Source organism: Silene latifolia, chromosome 11 (assembly GCF_048544455.1).
Source record: "Silene latifolia isolate original U9 population chromosome 11, ASM4854445v1, whole genome shotgun sequence".
Taxonomy (NCBI): Eukaryota; Viridiplantae; Streptophyta; class Magnoliopsida; order Caryophyllales; family Caryophyllaceae; genus Silene; species Silene latifolia.
In genome coordinates this window covers 12,926,459-12,945,023 of record NC_133536.1, presented here as the reverse complement: position 1 = coordinate 12,945,023, position 18,565 = coordinate 12,926,459, and the positions used below count along the sequence as shown (strand labels likewise).

The window sequence follows — 18,565 nt, the reverse complement described above, 5'->3', positions numbered from 1 at the left end:
GTCATTTTCGGGTTTCGGGTCGGGCCAATCAGGTTGGGCTGATTTTGCTAGGTCTAACAACGAGCCTCTACATTGCAAAAGTGATAATCAAGTCCGAGAGCATTGTTGGCATGGTTGCTACTCTTGCTAATAAGATAGGCATCGAGTACAAGAGTGAGTACGACCATAAATACTACCAATAGGCAATAGCTAATAGGTGCTACGGAGTATTTGAGTCGCATACGAGAGTTCAATTAGGAGGAGTGAGTACGATCATAATACTATCATTCGTTTTGGTTCCTAAAACCCGCTAGTAAAGCTTGCAATTGATTGGGCCAGAATGACTGTTCAATTACCGATTCAGCTGATGTTAAGGCATCTATTGGCCCAAACCTGAGGCCCAATACCAAGAAACAAGGATCAAGTGGAGGGTACATATGGGGAGCACCACCTCAAGTCCCCAAGCTCTAACCTCACATGCCTAAAAACTTCACATGCCACCTCCGAACTCGACATAAAAATACTATTACATGCATACCCCCAGGACCCTGATACCGGGATAACTTTTTAACATGGCAAATTACATATCGGTTCAACCATTCAAGCATATTCCATTGTAACAATTGCTTAAAATCTACTCCCTCCTATTCTATATGATCTTCCACAATACTTTTGGATTAATATTTAGGGGGTGTTTGGTTGGAGCATTTGGAATGGATTGGAATGGATTTCATCCATTCCAATGTTTGGTTGGCCCCCTTTTGGAATGGAGTTAGAAACCCAAGGGGTTCTAATTCCACCCCAACCCCCTAGAATCTCATACCTTAGTTTCACCCCATGATTCTAAATCCATTCCCCCATGTACAAACCCTAGAATAATAGAAAACAAAAAATAAAAAGAAATACATTACATTTTACCAAGTCCTTCTCTGCCATCTTCTATTCTTCATTTTTTTTTTCTCGTGTTTTTCATTGTCAATACTTTTCTACCTTTTTTTATTCTCTTTTTTTTTTCAATACGAAAGTGCGATTAGTGTGACTAATTGCAATGTTATCCCATCATAACAAAATGATTAGCAATATAATCATCATTGATGATGATCCTACATGCTTTGTACGGCGATTAGTGTTTTGGGTATTTGCAGCATTGATCATTACAGATGATCATCATAAAAAGTATGATTTATTGTAATCATCAGAGTGATAGATGATTATATTGCAATTTTTTTGTTTTTAATAATTCAAGAATATTTTTAATTTAGTCGTATTGATTTTTTATCGATTATTTTGAAGTTTTATTTTTGTTAGTATCTTGTATTAGTTACTTGAAATTATAAATAATATTGTAGGTATTATTTATAATAAAAAAAAAACAAAAGGATCTGAATCCATTCCAAACGTGAACCAAACAAGCATTAAGAGGTATGGGGTTCTAACTCCATACCCATATGGAGTTAGAATCCACTCCATTCCATTCCTAATATTTGAACCAAACGGCCCCTTAGTAGAGTGGTAGTATGTGGAGGAAAATAAAAGTAGGAGAGAGAATGCGGGGTTAGATGTTATATTAACCACAAATAATGGACAAATAAGGAAAGTGGAAGATCTTTGTGAATTTTCCGATTTAGGAAATGTGGAAGATGTTAGTGAATAGGAGGGAGTACTTTGTATACACGAGGCTCTATTACGAGAGTACTGCAGATCGGATGTTACACATTCGTTCATATTACGCATAACTTCAAGAAAAAATCATGAATCAACAACCATTGATAGTCATGAAAGCCTCAAGGGAAACTTAATTCACAAGAAGCAAATTATTCATATCCAAATTATAAGCAGATGAGTAGCATTTTCACGAGCATATTAGCATACGCTACTCATATGGTCGCTGTCAGAAACAGAGCATGATTAACTCAATGAGGTCATGTAATTCAATGATCGAAAAGCTAACATCAAACGCATTTCTCCATGAGAACCAAAGAACTATATGATCACCTAAATACATGCCGCTCTATAATATAATTCAAAACAACGATAGAAGAAAAAGAATGTAGGAGAATGTAAACATAAAAAGAAAGTATCAAAAAGTGATACTGATTAAGATTTAAGAGTCAACAGTAGTTACCATCTGCCACACGCCATCGACAGCTTCATTCCACAATGTGACATTGTTGTTACCATCAGCCACAGCCAGGATGTTGCCTGTTAGCGACCACGAGACTCTCCATACCGGGGTCTTGAAATCAGTCAACACCTTCCCTTCCCACTGATCACCTTCTCGAGCAACGGTCCATATGATGACTTTCCCATCTTGAGAAGCACTTGCAATGGTGGATTTAGGTAGGCCGAGATTCGGGGCCCACGCAACATCCCTAACCCAATCAGTGTGCATTTGGAGGGCCGGGAAACAATCCATTTTCCACATCCCATTATAGAGTTTCCACACCTTGACCGTGTTGTCACAACCCCCGGAACAAAGCTTCTGAACTAAGTCATGTCCTCCGGATCCCACAAGAGCACCAGGACCAGTGGCCGGGGCCCATGAAACCGAGGTCACTCCAACAGGGTGAGCTTGATCAATTCTAGTTGAATCCCACCCTCCATCAGACCTAGCCGTATACACCATAATGTTCCCATCAGACGAGCCACTTGCAAGACAAAGCCCAATCTCATAGGGTGCCCAACAAATGGAATTAACCGACATTCTATGATCCTCAAACACATGCGCTTGTGACCATTCATTTTGGCTCCCTTCCTTCCATATTATAACTTTGCCATCAAATGAGCAAGAAGCAAGCATAGACCCAAATTTTGGGTTAGCCCACGCAACCTGCCAAACCGGACCTTGGTGTCCACTCAATGTAGCAAGCTGTTGGTGGGAATTGCCTCCCACCCCAATAATCTTAATTGTGTGGTCAGACGACGCTGTTGCTATACGCTTCCCGTAATAATCCATCTGGAAATCATGGATGGTGTCTTGGTGACCCGTTTCAATCTTATGTACACCCATCTTCACACTCAACAACACTACTTCTCAATTTCTGCCAAATTACAATTTGCAAAAGTTTAATGCAAAATCACATCGACAATTTCGTAACAAGTCAGTTACTCATCCAATTTCTTAGCAAATCAACTCCAGTAGAAGCGATCACCGCATAGGCGAATAAAAATTTGAAATTTTTAGCTACATTTTTCGATATTTTCTATAGTTTATTTATTGAATTACTAGTTTCCGCCCCTAAGTACAAATCCTGGTTCCGCGTTTCGCAACAGCAGACAACCAAGTTCAATAGTTGATCAATTGAATACCCTAATTCCAATAATTCACTGATTTTTAATTTTTTGATGATCAAAACATAACATGGCATAAATAACATCGTCATTGTAAAATTACAAAAATTGAACCATCTTGGCATCTTTGATCAGATCAAAATCAGGAAAATCAAAAAGTGTAAAACCCTAAAACCCCTAATTAACGTAGTAAATCAATCAGATAAATCAATTGAATCAACTAATTTCAGTGATGATCAAATAGCAAGACAAAATAATTCGACGAAGCAAGAGAAAATAGAGGATGTGAGAAAGAAGATAAACCTGAAATTAGGGTTTGTTGATCAAAAATTGAATTGGGGATTTCGCTGCTTTGCTGATAGAACGACTGGACGAGTCAACCAACAATACGAGCGATATAAACCGAAATTGGGTTTTTGAAACGTGTTGGGATTGATATCGGGTTTTAAAATCGGTTCGGTTTGATATGAGTACGAGCATTATATTTATATATATACTCGCTTCCTGTCTGTAGTTCGAATTGTTGTAGGAGATTGGAAATAAAAATTAAAGAGGAGCTGGCAAAAGTTGACCCGACTCGGGGAAATCAACCTGATTTAGTGACCCATCCAAAATCTGATCCGATATAATTCGAAAATTAGTTGAATCGAAACCAGTCTGACTCGACCCGATAGCCGATAACAACCTTAAATTTTTTTCCAACCCGAACCCGACCCGACCCGTGACCCAATATTTTCTCAACCCGATAATGAACTAGCTTAATGATGGGTTAAATAAGACCAAAATGACATTCATCTTATTATTTTTACTTAAAATTATAATTAATACACTTTCACATTGTTTAAACATAAAATTACCATTTTAAATTAAACACAAAAGATAAAATATATGCTGATAACCTGCCTCGATATTGACCCGCTAATAACCGGCCGACTTGCCACCCATTGACGACCCGGCCCGAAGATACCCAACATGAACTGAACCGACCCGAACCCGTTAGTGACCCGACATAACCTCGAACTGATATAACCCGATCCATAATCAACCTGATTTCCACATATACTCGAAAGTAATAATTAAAACCCATAAGGGTGGAGTTTAGTGATTAGAATTTGGGTGAAATTCCTAGGAGATTTCCCTCAAAAGAAAAATTTCCAGGAGACTAAGGTAGTCAAGTTTAAGCCTTTTCCTAAGAACAATCTTATGCAGTATTTATGATCTGAGTCCATACCTTTAAGATTTCGCAAATCTATCACTCTCTGATGATTTAAATGCCTTACATATAATCTCATGATATATTGAAAATCTCACACCACAAAATATAAATATCCAACCAAAATATAATTAAATTTATGAAAAAAATATGAGTAAGAAAATTAAAATATTTGAAGAAAATATCATTATGGGTAAATAATTATTTTTAAAAGACAATATTTAAAACTTATTAATATTTTTTAAATAATTGCTTGCTATATATTTTCCATACTTTTGAAATTTTATTATATTGTTGATATGAAAATAATTAGTTACTCAAAGGCACCTCTTATATCTTGGAAGATTGTTTGCCTCCCTACTAGTGCTGGTGGATTGGGTGTCATTGACAGCAAGATCTGGAATGTTGCAGCTGTTGGGAAGCTAGTTTGGTGGATAGCTTCTAAGAAGGACCTCCTTTGGATTAAGTGGATTGATAAAGTTTATCTAAAGGGTAGAGACTGGTTTGATTACCAGCCTAATCCTAATAGTTCTTGGGCGTGGAGACAGGTTTGTATGGTGAAGGAAAAGCTTGCAGCAGGGTATAGTAATGGCCAGTGGCAGCAAAAGGATGGTTACTATACCATTGAGGATGGATATAAGTGGCTTAGGCAGGATAATAGCCTTAAAGTTCCTTGGTTTAACATTGTTTGGAGTAGACTTAACACTCCAAAGCATGTATTTACTGCCTGGCTCATCAGGCATGGACGGCGTTAAATAAAATGGGTATCACTGATCAGAAGACTTGTTATTTGTGTGGATTGCAGGATGAGGATCATGATCACTTGTTCGTGAAATGCAGTTATACATGTATGTGCTATGCTAGTTTGCAGTCCTGGATTGGTATGCAAGGCAATGGTTTTGGGTCTACTGAACAGATGCTGAAGCTCAGACACTGTTCTGGTTTTCTGAGGAAGCTTTTATGTTCATTGGTAGTAGCCACGCATTATCATATTTGGCACGCTCGTAATATTTGCCGTGTGGAGCAACGAGTGTTACATCCTAAGCTTATTGTTCAAGTAGTTTTAGAAGATGGTAGATTGGCTCTTCTGAAATATCAATATTATCAAATTTCGCAACATGATAGAGAGTGGTGTAAGTTGAGAGGATTAATGTAATAGTCTTGTCTAGTTTATTTGATCCTGTCTGTGAGGTGGTATTAAATTGGTAGGTTGTAATTGGTACTTGTTTCCCTTTTGGGAAATTCTTAATATTACTTACATTTTCACCCAAAAAAAAAGAAAATAATTAGTTTTACAAGATCATTAATTTTTCCAAAATATTTTTTAATTTCATATTTAAAAGTTATGGTAGTATTTGCTCCCTCGGTCTCCATTAAATGTTTATACTTTATACACAAAGACCAACGTAACAAAAGGGAGAAAAATTGCTTTTAATATTATTAAAAGATAAAGTAGAGAGTAAAATATACACAAAACACAAACGTGCACTATTAATTTTTCTTTTGTTTTACTTTTTACAATATATATATATATATATATATATTTTTTTTTTTTTGCATTATTACTTAAAACTATGCAGCAATGATACGCACTGTTTGTCATACGACAATAAGGAGGATTGCTATGGCTTAAAACTAGTTACAAGTTACACGTTCAATTACCTCTACATTTTGGAACTACAACATTAAGGTCTCAATTTTTCATCAACAACTTCTAGCATCACTTGATCGCCCTTACTAGATCGCACGAACGTGTCATTATCAACACAAACCGGAGCGTGATCAATTGATCATGTGATTGAAGCGTGTTAGACTGTTAGCTACATCTTTTGAATCGATTGAGAGCCAAAAAAATAATATTTCATTCAGGAAACCGATCATATACTTAGTTGATACCTTAACAACAACATTATCCTATGGCCTTATACGACTCTTACCTATGATTAGGTAACGGAGTTAAATCTACGCGGTCATTTCCTGCGTCGATCCAACACTAGGGTCTTATACTACGAAAAAACAATACTCTTAGCCTATATATAACCTATTCTTAGCCAAATCTCATACTATATACAACTTCTCTTCAATAAGACGAGGTCACTGGATTTCTTTTATCGAAAATCAGGATGATGAGTGATGACCCTTCTATCTCATTTGGAAGTTGAGTGTACGAATGCAGTAGGCGTACAAGAAGGCAAAGAACACGGTGAAGCCAAATAAAACGACAGCGACTGGTGCCATAAAATCAGGATCATAGCCGAAATGGTTTTGTATGTACCACTGTATTGTTGGCGTAGTAGTCATTCCTGTGACCTGAATCTGTTGTGTCAAATCACCATACTGCGACACAATCAACCCGTATACCGTCCAGGCAACCGGGCAAATCCAATAGTACCATATCCACCACTTCGGTATCCTCTGCAATCGCAACAACAAATTATCAAATTCTCTGTTATCATTCCTACATATTGGCTGGTGTGATTGGTAAGGGCCTCATCTCTTAAACAAGTGGTCAGGGGTTCGATTCCTGACTCTTACGAATGGAAAAGTCAAACTGCCCAACTAAGAATTTTAGAGTATTTTGTAAAGACTTACCGGTTTAGGGATGAAAAAGCCGGAGAAGAGATTGAAGAGAGCGTAGAAGGCGGCTGCAAAGACCGAAGCTACTTGGTGGTTTGGTGTAATAGAGACCGTCATCATACCATAATAGGTAAAATACAGGAACGAGAAGAATGTGATGTAGAAGAACCATAAGAATTTCGCTATAGTCCATTGGAAGCTGATCATCGCGTATACTATCAGTGAATAGTATGTCGTCTGAACGAAGATGAACGGAATTTCAACGACCACCTGAAGCATCAAAAATGCATGAAGTTAAATGAGCCTGACATATAAAAGGCGGTACCAAAGAAAACTACATAAAACCGTCTTATTTGAGAAAAACGCGTACCTGTGAGATGGCGTATGGCATGGCAGAATACATCCCTGCAGCTCTTTCTCGATAAAATACCGTTCTCTCAATAGACACAACCGGCTGGACTGTCCCACAATTACAGATCCCGACAAACAGTACAGCAGCGTACATGGCTCCGATGACTATGGTTAAACTATTGGCATTGTCCCTGAGAATTTAAACCAGTTTTTCGTCGATTAAGTACTAATTAAACTGATACATAAAATGAGTTAAATGACTGATCAGAGCAAGAGAGTTACGGTACATTTTAGTTCCGACTTTGTAAAAGATTGCTCCAACGATGAAAGCAGCAGCCAAAGTGAAGAAATATCTGACAAGATTATAATCCGGACTTCTCCAATAAGTCCACCATTGCTTCCAAAGACATGCTTTAAATTGTCCCCATGTCGATTGTGCGAATTGACTCGTGAAATACAGGTCTTTCGCTCCTGCTGGCGGTATGCTTAGATCCTTCACAAGCGCCTTGTTTCTCCTGTTCATTAAGTCATGATTTTAGTTAAATGCGTGTTTCGACTAATTGACTCCATTTATGTTCAGAGTTACTTACTGGTGAAGAGCAGACGATTTGTAATATTCAGCGAAGTCCATGTCGAGTCTTATTTCAGCTGCTATAGAACTCACTTCCAACATCCAGGTAGCAGGGTTGTACTTCTCTGGTATTTTCGGGACACCGGGAATCGCCTCGAAGTATTCAACAACTTTGTGGGAGTTCTTACCTAATGGACCTGAGTAAATCACTTGTCCACCTCTTTTCATCAACAATAACTACATTAACATTTAAATATACAGTCAGTGATCAGAAAAAAGTCGTAATATGCAGACGTCAGCTAATTCAGCTGGAGTAGCCAGTAAACATATAAGTATACAGCCAGTGATCAGAAAAGTCGTATATGCAGATGTCCGCTAATTCAGCTGGAGTAGCCAATAAACATATAAATATACAGTCAGTGATCAGAAAAGTCGTATATGCAGACGTCACCTAATTCAGCTGGAGTAGCTACATTAACATATAAGTATATAGTAAGTGATCAGAAAAGTCGTATATGCAGATGTTAGCTAATTCAGTTGGAGTAGCCAGTAAACAGTGTTGTACCTCATCGAAGGCTTCAAAGATATCAATACTAGGCTGATGAATTGTGCAAACAACAGTTCTTCCTGTATCGACAGTGTTTCTCACAGCCCTCATAACAATGGCTGCAGCTCTAGCATCAAGACCCGAAGTTGGTTCATCCATGAAAATGATGGAAGGATTAGCAACTAGCTCCACTGCAATTGTCAACCGCTTTCTTTGCTCTGTCGACAATCCCGTTATCCCTGGTAACCCTACTATGGCATCTTTCAAGCTCTCTAGCTCTACCAATTCCATCACCTCATCCACAAAAATCTAATATACCGAATAAATAAGAAAAACAATTAGTACTTTACTTTTCATCAGACGGAATAAACTCCTGATAATCGAAGCTAAATAATCAGTACGATTCTTACAAGTTTTTCTTCCTTGGAGACTTCACTAGGAAGCCTAAGGAAAGCGGAGTAGATCAAAGATTCATGTACAGTGACTTGGGGAGAATGGATATCAGTTTGTTCACAATAACCGGAAATTCTTGCAAAAGTTTCTTGATTTTTGGGGTAACCGGAGATTCTAATGTCTCCTTCAATGTAACCTCCTGTCTTTCTCCCAGCAAGAACATCCATCAATGTTGTCTTTCCGGCACCACTGACTCCCATCAAAGCAGTTAGAACTCCTGGTCGAAATGCACCTGTCACTCCGCGAAGCAGTTGTAGTCTGTCTTCTTGAACTCCTTGAGCCTTCATTTCCTGAAATTCAAAAAAAAATTATTGATATACAGCACTACAAGAAATCCTGTTTCGGGCGACTACAATTGGCGTTTGAAATTAGTCGCTAAAACGTTATTGGCGACTGAAATTGGTCACCAGAGCACAGTAGCAACACTTAGTCGCCAAATGAAAATCGGGCGACTGACGAAAAATGAACGCAATGAGAGGAAGTTCTTACAGGAGGCATATCGACAAAGTAGTCGACGCTGTCAAATGACATAGCAAGTGGATTGAAGGGAAGAACCATTCCCCTCTTAGGAGAAACTCCATTTGCTGCCTCGAGAGACGAATCATCATTTCTACTTAATCCATTCGGATTTGATCTACTCATTATTCTCTGTAGTGCCATTTCTCCTATAAAATACAAAAAAATTATGATTAGATGTTCATCTAGAGAGCGTGGGAACGCTTTCTTTGATCGTTCAAGAAAACATGTCGTTTAAGGCCATTACTTGTGTTGTTGCCATCGGAAGAGGATAGAGAGCGTGGGAACGCTTTTTTTGATCGTTTTTCTGGTTGTTGATATCCCATATCAGGTGCATCGTCTTTAGGAATTATTGCTTGCGGCTTTCCATAAGCTAATTGAAAGGAATGCAGTAAAACAAACTGAATTAGTACAAAGAAGATACAGAGTAACAGTTATCCTGCAAACTCTAATTTAGTCGAGTTTTAAGATGCTTACGACTAAGGTAGCTGAGAGAGATGGTGTAACCGACATTTGTAATGATTGTAAACCCAACAAGAGCACCTATTCCTATCCAATACCAATAAGGATGTGGATAAACATTGAAATTCTGTAACACTGCCAAACCCAATGGTGTTTTTCCATCCGATCCCTGTAAAAAATGTCGAAACATGTTGTACATTAGTCTTTTGAGCCAGTCACCAGTAGCGTTTGAGGCACTGACGTAATGTTGTTGTATGTAAGGATGTTAAGTACTCTGTATTAAGGATTCATACCAGTTTGTTCATCCAACGGGGAGCGAACATCTCATTAACAGCCAAGGCATTGAATGAATATGACAAAGGAGACACCCAATATCCCCACTGCAACCAACCTGGTATTAAACCTGATAGACGACATAATCGAAACAGACATAAGTAAGACAATTAATATTAACTCCTGTATATTCAAAGTGTTTTCCTTTCATTTTTGATATACTGCCTCTGTCCCAGTCATTTGTTGTTATTTGATTTTGGCACAAAGATCAAGGAAATAGGAGAGGGTCAGTTACTAAATGACATGTGGACCCAGAAATAGAAAAGGATAACAAATGACCGGGACAAAGGGAGTAGTACTGACCTTTTGGAAGGATAAAACCTCCAAGCATGAACATAAGTAGAAGAACTAGTGATCCTCCAGTATTTGCAATAATCATAGTCCTGCACAACCCGGCTGAGAGACGGAATATTCCTGCAGCCATTTGTTGGATACAGAACACCAGTAGAAGATGCTTGAAGAACCTATAAAATGTAAAGAATCAATGTTAGTCTTTTTCTCGGCGTTGACCAACAGTATCCCCTACAGAACTGAGATTTTGCGAACAATTACCTGCTTGCCTCGGGTGTAAATCCAATGGAGTAGTAGGTCATACAAGTCCAAATTATCGACTCAAGGACAGATATAGGCAACCCGAGTAGGAAAGTTGGCAAGCTAAAAGTCCAAGACGGATGGAAAAGGAGATCCCTATGCTTGTAAAAGACGGGTAGCCGTTGGATAGTCATGGCTAACTCAGCAAATCCATTAAACATGTTAATAATCAGACTAAAAATGAGAGCTCCCATGTAAAGGGCACCATCCCTTTCATTCCTAGTATGCATCCTTGTTCTTATGAACACGGTCGATGTAATAATGGCAACGATCATTAGTTGTATAACCTTGAATACATACACAAACGGGTTTCGCTTGATCAATAGCCATTCCTTGTCAAAGGATGCCTTAAGAAGCTCCTTGTATGGGACAGAGTATTTTTCATACACTAATGATGCCTTGTGTGATTGGGCTTTTTCATATGGTATTGAGAGTTCATTGTCTTGTCTTAGCCCAACATGGAATTTCTTGAACCGGGTTGCGAATTCTGAGACCGGGATGTATCTGTAGGGTCTCGTCCTTTCGACCCAATATTGTTCTTGATCCTTCCTTGAGGTCACCTGCATTCAGGGACGAAGCCAAGATATAATGAATGAGAGAATAACATTACCTAACATATTTCAACTCAAGACGTGATGAGATTTGAAACCAGGTCATGATCACCAGGTCTGATGACTTTACAAACTAAGCTATAACATGCTATGAGACCCGTCTTTTATATAAAACAATTCGCGACAATGTTAAAATTACCTCTTGGAGAAAATCGGCGGTGCCCTTTCTTTCGGGACAACGAAAGCCACAAGTTTCGAAGAAATCGACGACATGTTCTCTAGGGCCTTGGTAAACAATTTGGCCCTCAGAAAGTAAGATAATGTCATCAAAGAGATCAAAGGTTTCAGGAGCAGGCTGAAGTAATGACATTAAAATGGTTGCATCAGATAAATGGGCTATTTGTTGCAAACATTTTACTATTTGAAATGTTGTTGAACTGTCCAGCCCAGTTGATATTTCATCCATGAATACTGTTTTTGTTGGCCCAACTATCATTTCACCTGTCATTTTTAAAATTAGTAACAAATGATCAACCAACCCAATAAGACTGATCTAAGACCTGAAATTGCATAACTCGATTATCACCGAAACACAAATTACGATTAGGAGGAAGAAAAAGTTTCAATTGGTTGAACAAGTAATTCCGTGAGGCAAATTAAATTCGAAAAAAGTTCGAAAATTTAAACCATGACTTTTGCATTTTTCAGGGTTTAGTGGGAGCGAGCATCCCTGTCTGCTAGTCCCCTAAGTTCGCCACTGTAACTCCTAGTGAGAGTGAGGTGCTTTGATGTGTGTTATTTGCTAGTCCCCTAAAATCAGCAAGTATTGTTTAAGACGGGCACAATCCATCTCTAAGTTTAAGACGGGCAAATACTACCATATGGTGATAATAATGACAATTTTTTTGACATTTTCTAAACAACTTATCATGTATTTTGGGAGTATTTGGCCCATATTAAAATTAAGATGATAATGCCCGTCTTAAATGAGAATTTGTACGTTTACAGAAATATTAGTGGTTGAGAAACAAATTGAGTACATTATCAAGTGTCACTATTTGTCTATTCATTATATTGAATTAATTGCACACATGAAAGTCAAGCTTTATCCTGTTTAGTTTGAACAAATAAAATAAAGTCACCAAATTTTGTAAATGTTAGAAATCAAATAAAACATTATATCTAATGTGCCTATCTCTCACACAAACCAACCCACATATCTTTGATAAGACGGTTTTATTTTATAATATTTGATAATTCTTGCAAGCGTTAACCATGACTTCGAAAAATTAATACGTATATAAGTACCTGTTGTAACACGTTTTTTCTGTCCACCTGAAATACCACGAACCATTTCATCTCCTACTAACGTGTCACGACATATATCAAGTCCGAGTATCTGTTTCATCGAACAATATATCAAGTTAGTCTATTTACATACAAAAATTGAAATATTCTACTTTGTGTTAAAATGAAGTGGTGGATTTGGTTTATTCATTTTCACTAGCATGACCCAATACACTAAAGTAGTTCACCAACCCAATTACCCAAATTGCAAAATTATTCTATCACCTATCTTTAACATTAGAATAATACAAGAAGAGAATTTTATGACCAAAAGTTTTATGAACAAGTCCAAAAGTTAGAAAGTGAGGAGAATTATTAAGACCATAAAGTCAAAAAAATATGTACTTTTAGGTAATTAGTGCTAAATCTTGTCAACTTTAGTTAGGAAGTATCTTTAACTTGAAAGAAGCACAATTCTAAATAAGGAAATAGTAAGAGTCTCTCTCTTAGAATAATAATATTCGTCTCTAATGTAAACGGATAAAATATCAGAGAGTTTTTTTGTCTCATTCACCGTATTAAATCAGTTTTAAATTTAAAACGAATAACACAGTCTTGAACAATAATCCGTGATAAGGAAAATATGCTTACTCTAAGAGTATAATCCACAATGAGGTTGCTTTCAACCCCCTCCATTGCAGTTGCCTGAACAAGAAGTGAAATATCATCACAATTTCATAAGTAACTAAGAAACATAACAAAAATTAAGTTATGATCAATAAAAATACGATCAAATCGACTATGTTCGTTTCTATTTTTTCGTACCTTCATGAAAAGGTCAACTTCTGGGTCGGGTTTTAGTCCATGTTCCTTTTCTCTCCTCGCTAGCTCAGCTAGGAGCTCTGAAAGAAACCGCAATTATCACACAATTAATTATTTTGGAAAATTGGATCAGGAAATACTAGACACTTTATCGTGAGACAGTCTAATTATACACACATTTGATAACAATAACAATATCAAAAATTGGTAAAGGAATCGAAACTCAGTATCAGTCGATAATATTAAGGGAGTCGGAATTACCAAATCGAGAACCAACTCCTTGACACCTAGCAGAAAAATCAAGAGTTTCTTTAACAGTCATGGATCCAATATGAACATCATTTTGACTAATATAAGCTGATGTCTTTTGTGGTACAAATTCGTCAAGCCTATGTCCATTGTAGCTCACTTCACCTTTGACCTGTTCCAAAATTTGACAAAAACGTGTCATCTACCCGTATAACACATAATTCCAATTATACTTTCAACTTTGAAGAATGTTTTATGTCATTATGAATTTAGTAATGTGTGTTATGCATGTATCGATCGATAGGTATGTCATTCTTTTAAACCTTAATCCTTTTTGTTTCGGAATGTTGGGGTTTTTATTTGAGAAAAAGGAACATATATCGGATGTATTACCTCAGATTTTACTTGTTTTTGAGCATTTTTGTATTTTTTCCGAGCTTATTACCTTAAACTTTATTTGTTTTTGAGCATATGTGTATTTTTTCTGAGTTTATTAAAGTTTATAAGTTAGATTTTAATTTTTTTCCGTCAAAACTCAAATTTAAGTAAGTTTGTATGTAATATTTTTGAGTTTTATTGTAATTTTTTTGAGCTTAATATTTTAGTGAATGAACTCAAAAACTTTATAGTAAAACTCATAATTTTTAAAACAAAGCTCAAAAACTTTATTATAATGCTCAGAAAGTATAAAACTTGTGATAGTACATCGGATGTATAATCCACTTACTGGTTTTTATTTCGAACTTGTCAAATATCACGTGATAAGAACGTTTTTTGAAATCGTCAAATAATGGCAGAATTTCACCTCACAAGTCACAACCCAGGTCACACAATCATGAGTTTTGATACCATATTAATAAAACAAATTATATATTTGTTTCTTTATTATATGTTTAGTTATGTACATATAAATATTGATGTAGATGCATTTTTTGGGAACAGAAGTAATCAAGTATATTTATAAAAGGAACAATTATTTATTCGATTTTTCTAATAAATAATTCATCATTTTATATTTAGATTATTAACGCATGTCCTTAAAATACACGTTAGAAAAACCGTTATTTATAATTTAAAAAATGTGAATTCAATATACGGTACCTTAAGGGCTGGATCGAGTTTCCCAGCAAGGGCTAACAAGAGGGTTGTTTTCCCAGAAGACGGAGGACCCAACAACAAACACATCCTGCCACAAAATTGTGTTCACTTATTTATGATCAACTTTATAATTTGTGCAACATTTGTCAACATAAACATATGATCAATTTTGACACTTCTCCGTACATGATTAACTAGTAACAACCACCAACTATCGTGGAAAAAAAAATTGACTCATATGACTAATCATTTTTAATGACATTTCTTATTTTTATTCAAATTCTTTTATGTATCCAGGGACGTAGCTATGTTATGGCCGAAATAGGCCGGGCCCGGGTAGCAAATTAAAAATTTTAGCATTATAGAAGATGATCGGTAGTCGTACTATTAAATATTTCACTCTTAAATAAAACGTGCCTCTAACTACAATATGAAGCTTCCGGAGTAACACTTAAAATTCGGCCCCACCTCTTATTCTATCCTGGCTACGTCCCTGTATGTATCTTTATGACTTTATCGCATTAATTACGTAAGCGATTAGCAATGCTTTAAGTAAAATTTCATTCTCCTTATAGTAAAATAAAATTTAAAATCGTCCTTAAAAGTACTCTGTACTAATTTACGAGTCATAAATTATACGGAGTTAAAGTTATACTTCGTATACCACATATTTTTGTATAACCTCAAAGTTAAAATTTTAATACAGGCTCTGTTTGGTAAACATAATTAAGAAAATCGAGATTAATATACCTTGATGGTTTAACAATGCCGGAAATGTCTTTAAGGATGGTAAGTTTTTGCCTCTTGGCCAAAGTAATACCAACCAAACTAATGAGTGATTCTGCGAAATTTCGAGCTGCATTTGGAAGAGTCGGAAGGGCTCTATTTCCCACATAACAATCCGCCTCCACGGTTAAATGTTCGAATCTTACTTGGACCGTTGGAAGTTGTATTCCCACCCTATAATCACAATCAAAATCATAAAAGGTTAACGTTAAACACTTCAAAACAATTTAAACATGGTACGGGCCTAGTATCAGAGCTAAGAGGGATTAGCTGGAACAGTCACCCCGCTAAACAATGAAAAATTTAAAATTTTTTAAAACTTTCGATGTTTCTAGTTTATCTTGTTATTTAAATCATCTATATCATGACTTGTTTTAAATGAGGGAAATAAAATAGTCGGAGTAGATTAAAGTTAAAGAAGAAGTTCCAAAAACTAATTGTTATTTTTATTTTGGTACAAAAGATGTGCGAAACCCTGAATTAATTAGAATTAATAATACGAAGAATAGCTACTCCGTCCGAGAAGACGTATAATAACCACGTAACCAACATGTGATCAAAGTAGACGACGTGATCAATTTTTCTACTTTAGGCAACATATCAAATTATGGCTTACGATTGATATTTAAGTGGATTTTATTTATGCTATATTATGCCAAAATGCATTAAACGTCGGAATATTATAATTTTGACAAAAAATGATGCAAAATTAACGTGCAATAAAACGTCATAAAAGCATAATCAAAATTAGATAACTTGTTCCAACTACCCAATAATAGTGACACATTGAGAATATTAGATGCGTTGAAAACTTATCCGGGAATGTTGTTACGAGTACTTAATTAATAAGAATTGACCATTTATTCGATAAATAATAAAGCAAAATCTTAATAGGATAAAAATTAAGGTTTCTCGTTGTTTGTGGGTGTATTTTTGAGATTTATGTTTTCCTTTTTCATTAAAAAAATCTGAAATATTTTCGAGATTTATGTTTTTTTTTTTCCTTTCAAATGTATATACTTAACAAAAACTCATCTAAGGCTATTTAATTTATACATACATACAAAAAAGTCTTAGTTAATTATTTACATGTAACTAAATGAATTGTTATACATATTTTACCGTTTTACATAGGACTAACTGCTAATTGTCTATATGTTCGTATATTTATCCTCGGAATTGAAGAGAATATGTGGCTTTTAAGCCTTTAACCATCAACATTATTAACAATTTGTTACTTGTTATTTACGTATTTTAGTCCTGATCATTAATGCATGGAGAGCTGGGTATCCTGGTTGGCACTAGCTAGCATGTTCAACAAAACAACAAAGATTAATAGCTAGATAAAGCGACTCCTATATTTATCGTAAATAATTTTACATCTCGTTTATGTTATGGGAGGTAATCGTGAGAGCACGATTACATCCCTAAGTGTATATATATAACGATTGATACTAAAATGATTTCCTTGAGTTTATTCCTCATATGTGTCAAAACGTATATACCTATACAGGATAGAAAAATCGATATATTATAATTATGGACGCATATAAATGTATAACATCTATATAACGATTTAGAACGATAATTTTACAAATTGTAGTGCGAATGGGATATGTCTATATATATATTAGAAACAAATCCATCTTTTAATTCATAGTTTTCTAAATTTAGTTAAACCACCAATAAGATCATCAACACAACATGCATAAACAAAATGATGAAATTATAATCTACTCTATTTTTCCAATCATTTGTTTATCTTTATTATTATACTTCTCATAAAAAAATATAAAAAGTAAACAAATAATCAAGACGTATGGAGTACGTTTTAGGAAAAAAAAAACTATTACTATAATGAAGAAAATGATGTGAAAAATATGAGACGATGAAATTTTTTTTATAAAATGACTGAGACGGAAAGAGTAAAATACCACTCACAAAAAAAAAAAAGTAAATAAATGACCGAGACGGAAAGAGTATGAACTTACTTATCAATCCTGTCCCTAAGCTTTTTGAGGAACTTTTCATTATCTTCTTCAGCAACTTTGAACAATCTATCAATAAACTGAATTTTCTCATTCATATCAAGCTTTCTAACATCAACTTCTTTATGAGAAGAATTATCATTTTGATTATTATTTTGATTTTGGCTATTTGCATAAGATTTAAGTATACTTGTTCTTAACCTATTATAAGTAGGTAATTTTTCTAAGGCAGCCCATCTTAATGCTTCTTCATCATCTTCATAATTTCTTGCACTTCTTGTTTGACTCCCAAATACATCTTCTACTCCCCATCCTGACCTACTTAGGTTTCTACTTAAGTTTCTTCCCCACCCTCCGTCTTTCGTACCCATTTCGAGTTGTTTAAACTAGTCGCAAATTCGTCTGGTGCGAGTTGCGACTAGTTTATAAAATTTTGATGTAGGGAAAACAAGGAAATTTTTTAATTTTGAAGAAGTGGGAATAGTTGATTACTTGGTCCAGGGTTTTGGTTAAGTGTATTATGGGAATTGTTGGAAGGTATTTATATGAAGAAAGGAGTGGGAGTTGGTGGTGGACTGGTGATATAGTAGAGTTGTTGAATGACTTGGGTCATTTTTTTCAATTATTTGGTGGTAATAGATAAATAAAATAATGATTGATAAAATATAATGGGTAAGTATGTACACTATTTATTGATATTTATTGTCACATAATTACAACAAATTGTCTTTTTCAATAAAATAATTATAATAGATTGTATTATCATTTGCTTTAATTGGTTGTTAATTAATTATCTGTCTCGACATTTTAGTAAGTTATACATGGTTTACAGGGTACTATATATGCTCGAATTGTTTATCTAGTGCATGTGCACATAATAATAATGAAAAAGGCAGCGGT

The 18,565-nt window shown here is 35.5% G+C and overlaps 2 protein-coding genes across 2 annotated transcripts; both read right to left on the bottom strand.

Annotated features, from left to right (window-relative positions):
• Positions 1-1,887: 1,887 nt before the first annotated feature.
• On the bottom strand, positions 1,888-3,770 carry LOC141611100 (protein transport protein SEC13 homolog B-like). The gene is made up of 2 exons (XM_074429516.1): positions 3,574-3,770; positions 1,888-3,020 (listed from the first exon to the last, which is right to left on the bottom strand). Exon 2 carries the CDS (start codon positions 2,987-2,989, stop codon positions 2,084-2,086), a length of 906 nt encoding a protein of 301 aa, XP_074285617.1. The 5' UTR covers positions 2,990-3,020; positions 3,574-3,770; the 3' UTR covers positions 1,888-2,083.
• A 2,551-nt stretch (positions 3,771-6,321) lies between these two features.
• Positions 6,322-18,307, bottom strand: LOC141611099 (ABC transporter G family member 36-like). Its single transcript, XM_074429515.1, has 21 exons — positions 17,669-18,307; positions 15,642-15,851; positions 14,895-14,979; positions 13,806-13,965; positions 13,548-13,624; positions 13,374-13,427; positions 12,744-12,834; positions 11,635-11,936; positions 10,846-11,444; positions 10,597-10,757; positions 10,254-10,363; positions 9,976-10,129; positions 9,746-9,871; positions 9,472-9,647; positions 8,940-9,272; positions 8,548-8,838; positions 8,002-8,219; positions 7,699-7,926; positions 7,431-7,602; positions 7,076-7,330; positions 6,322-6,898 (listed from the first exon to the last, which is right to left on the bottom strand). Exons 1-21 carry the CDS (start codon positions 18,034-18,036, stop codon positions 6,626-6,628), a joined length of 4,443 nt encoding a protein of 1,480 aa, XP_074285616.1. The 5' UTR covers positions 18,037-18,307; the 3' UTR covers positions 6,322-6,625.
• Positions 18,308-18,565: the final 258 nt, after the last annotated feature.

Excerpts from the sequence above, each read along its gene's own strand:
- LOC141611099 (XM_074429515.1), bottom strand. The coding sequence starts at position 18,036 with ATGGGTACGAAAGACGGAGGGTGGGGAAGAAACTTAAGTAGAAACCTA. Across the intron at positions 15,852-17,668 it reads CTTAGGGACAGGATTGATAA|GGTGGGAATACAACTTCCAA; the intron begins GTAAGTTCATAC and ends TTGTGATTATAG. Across the intron at positions 10,758-10,845 it reads TTTACACCCGAGGCAAGCAG|GTTCTTCAAGCATCTTCTAC; the intron begins GTAATTGTTCGC and ends TACATTTTATAG.
- LOC141611100 (XM_074429516.1), bottom strand. The coding sequence starts at position 2,989 with ATGGGTGTACATAAGATTGAAACGGGTCACCAAGACACCATCCATGAT.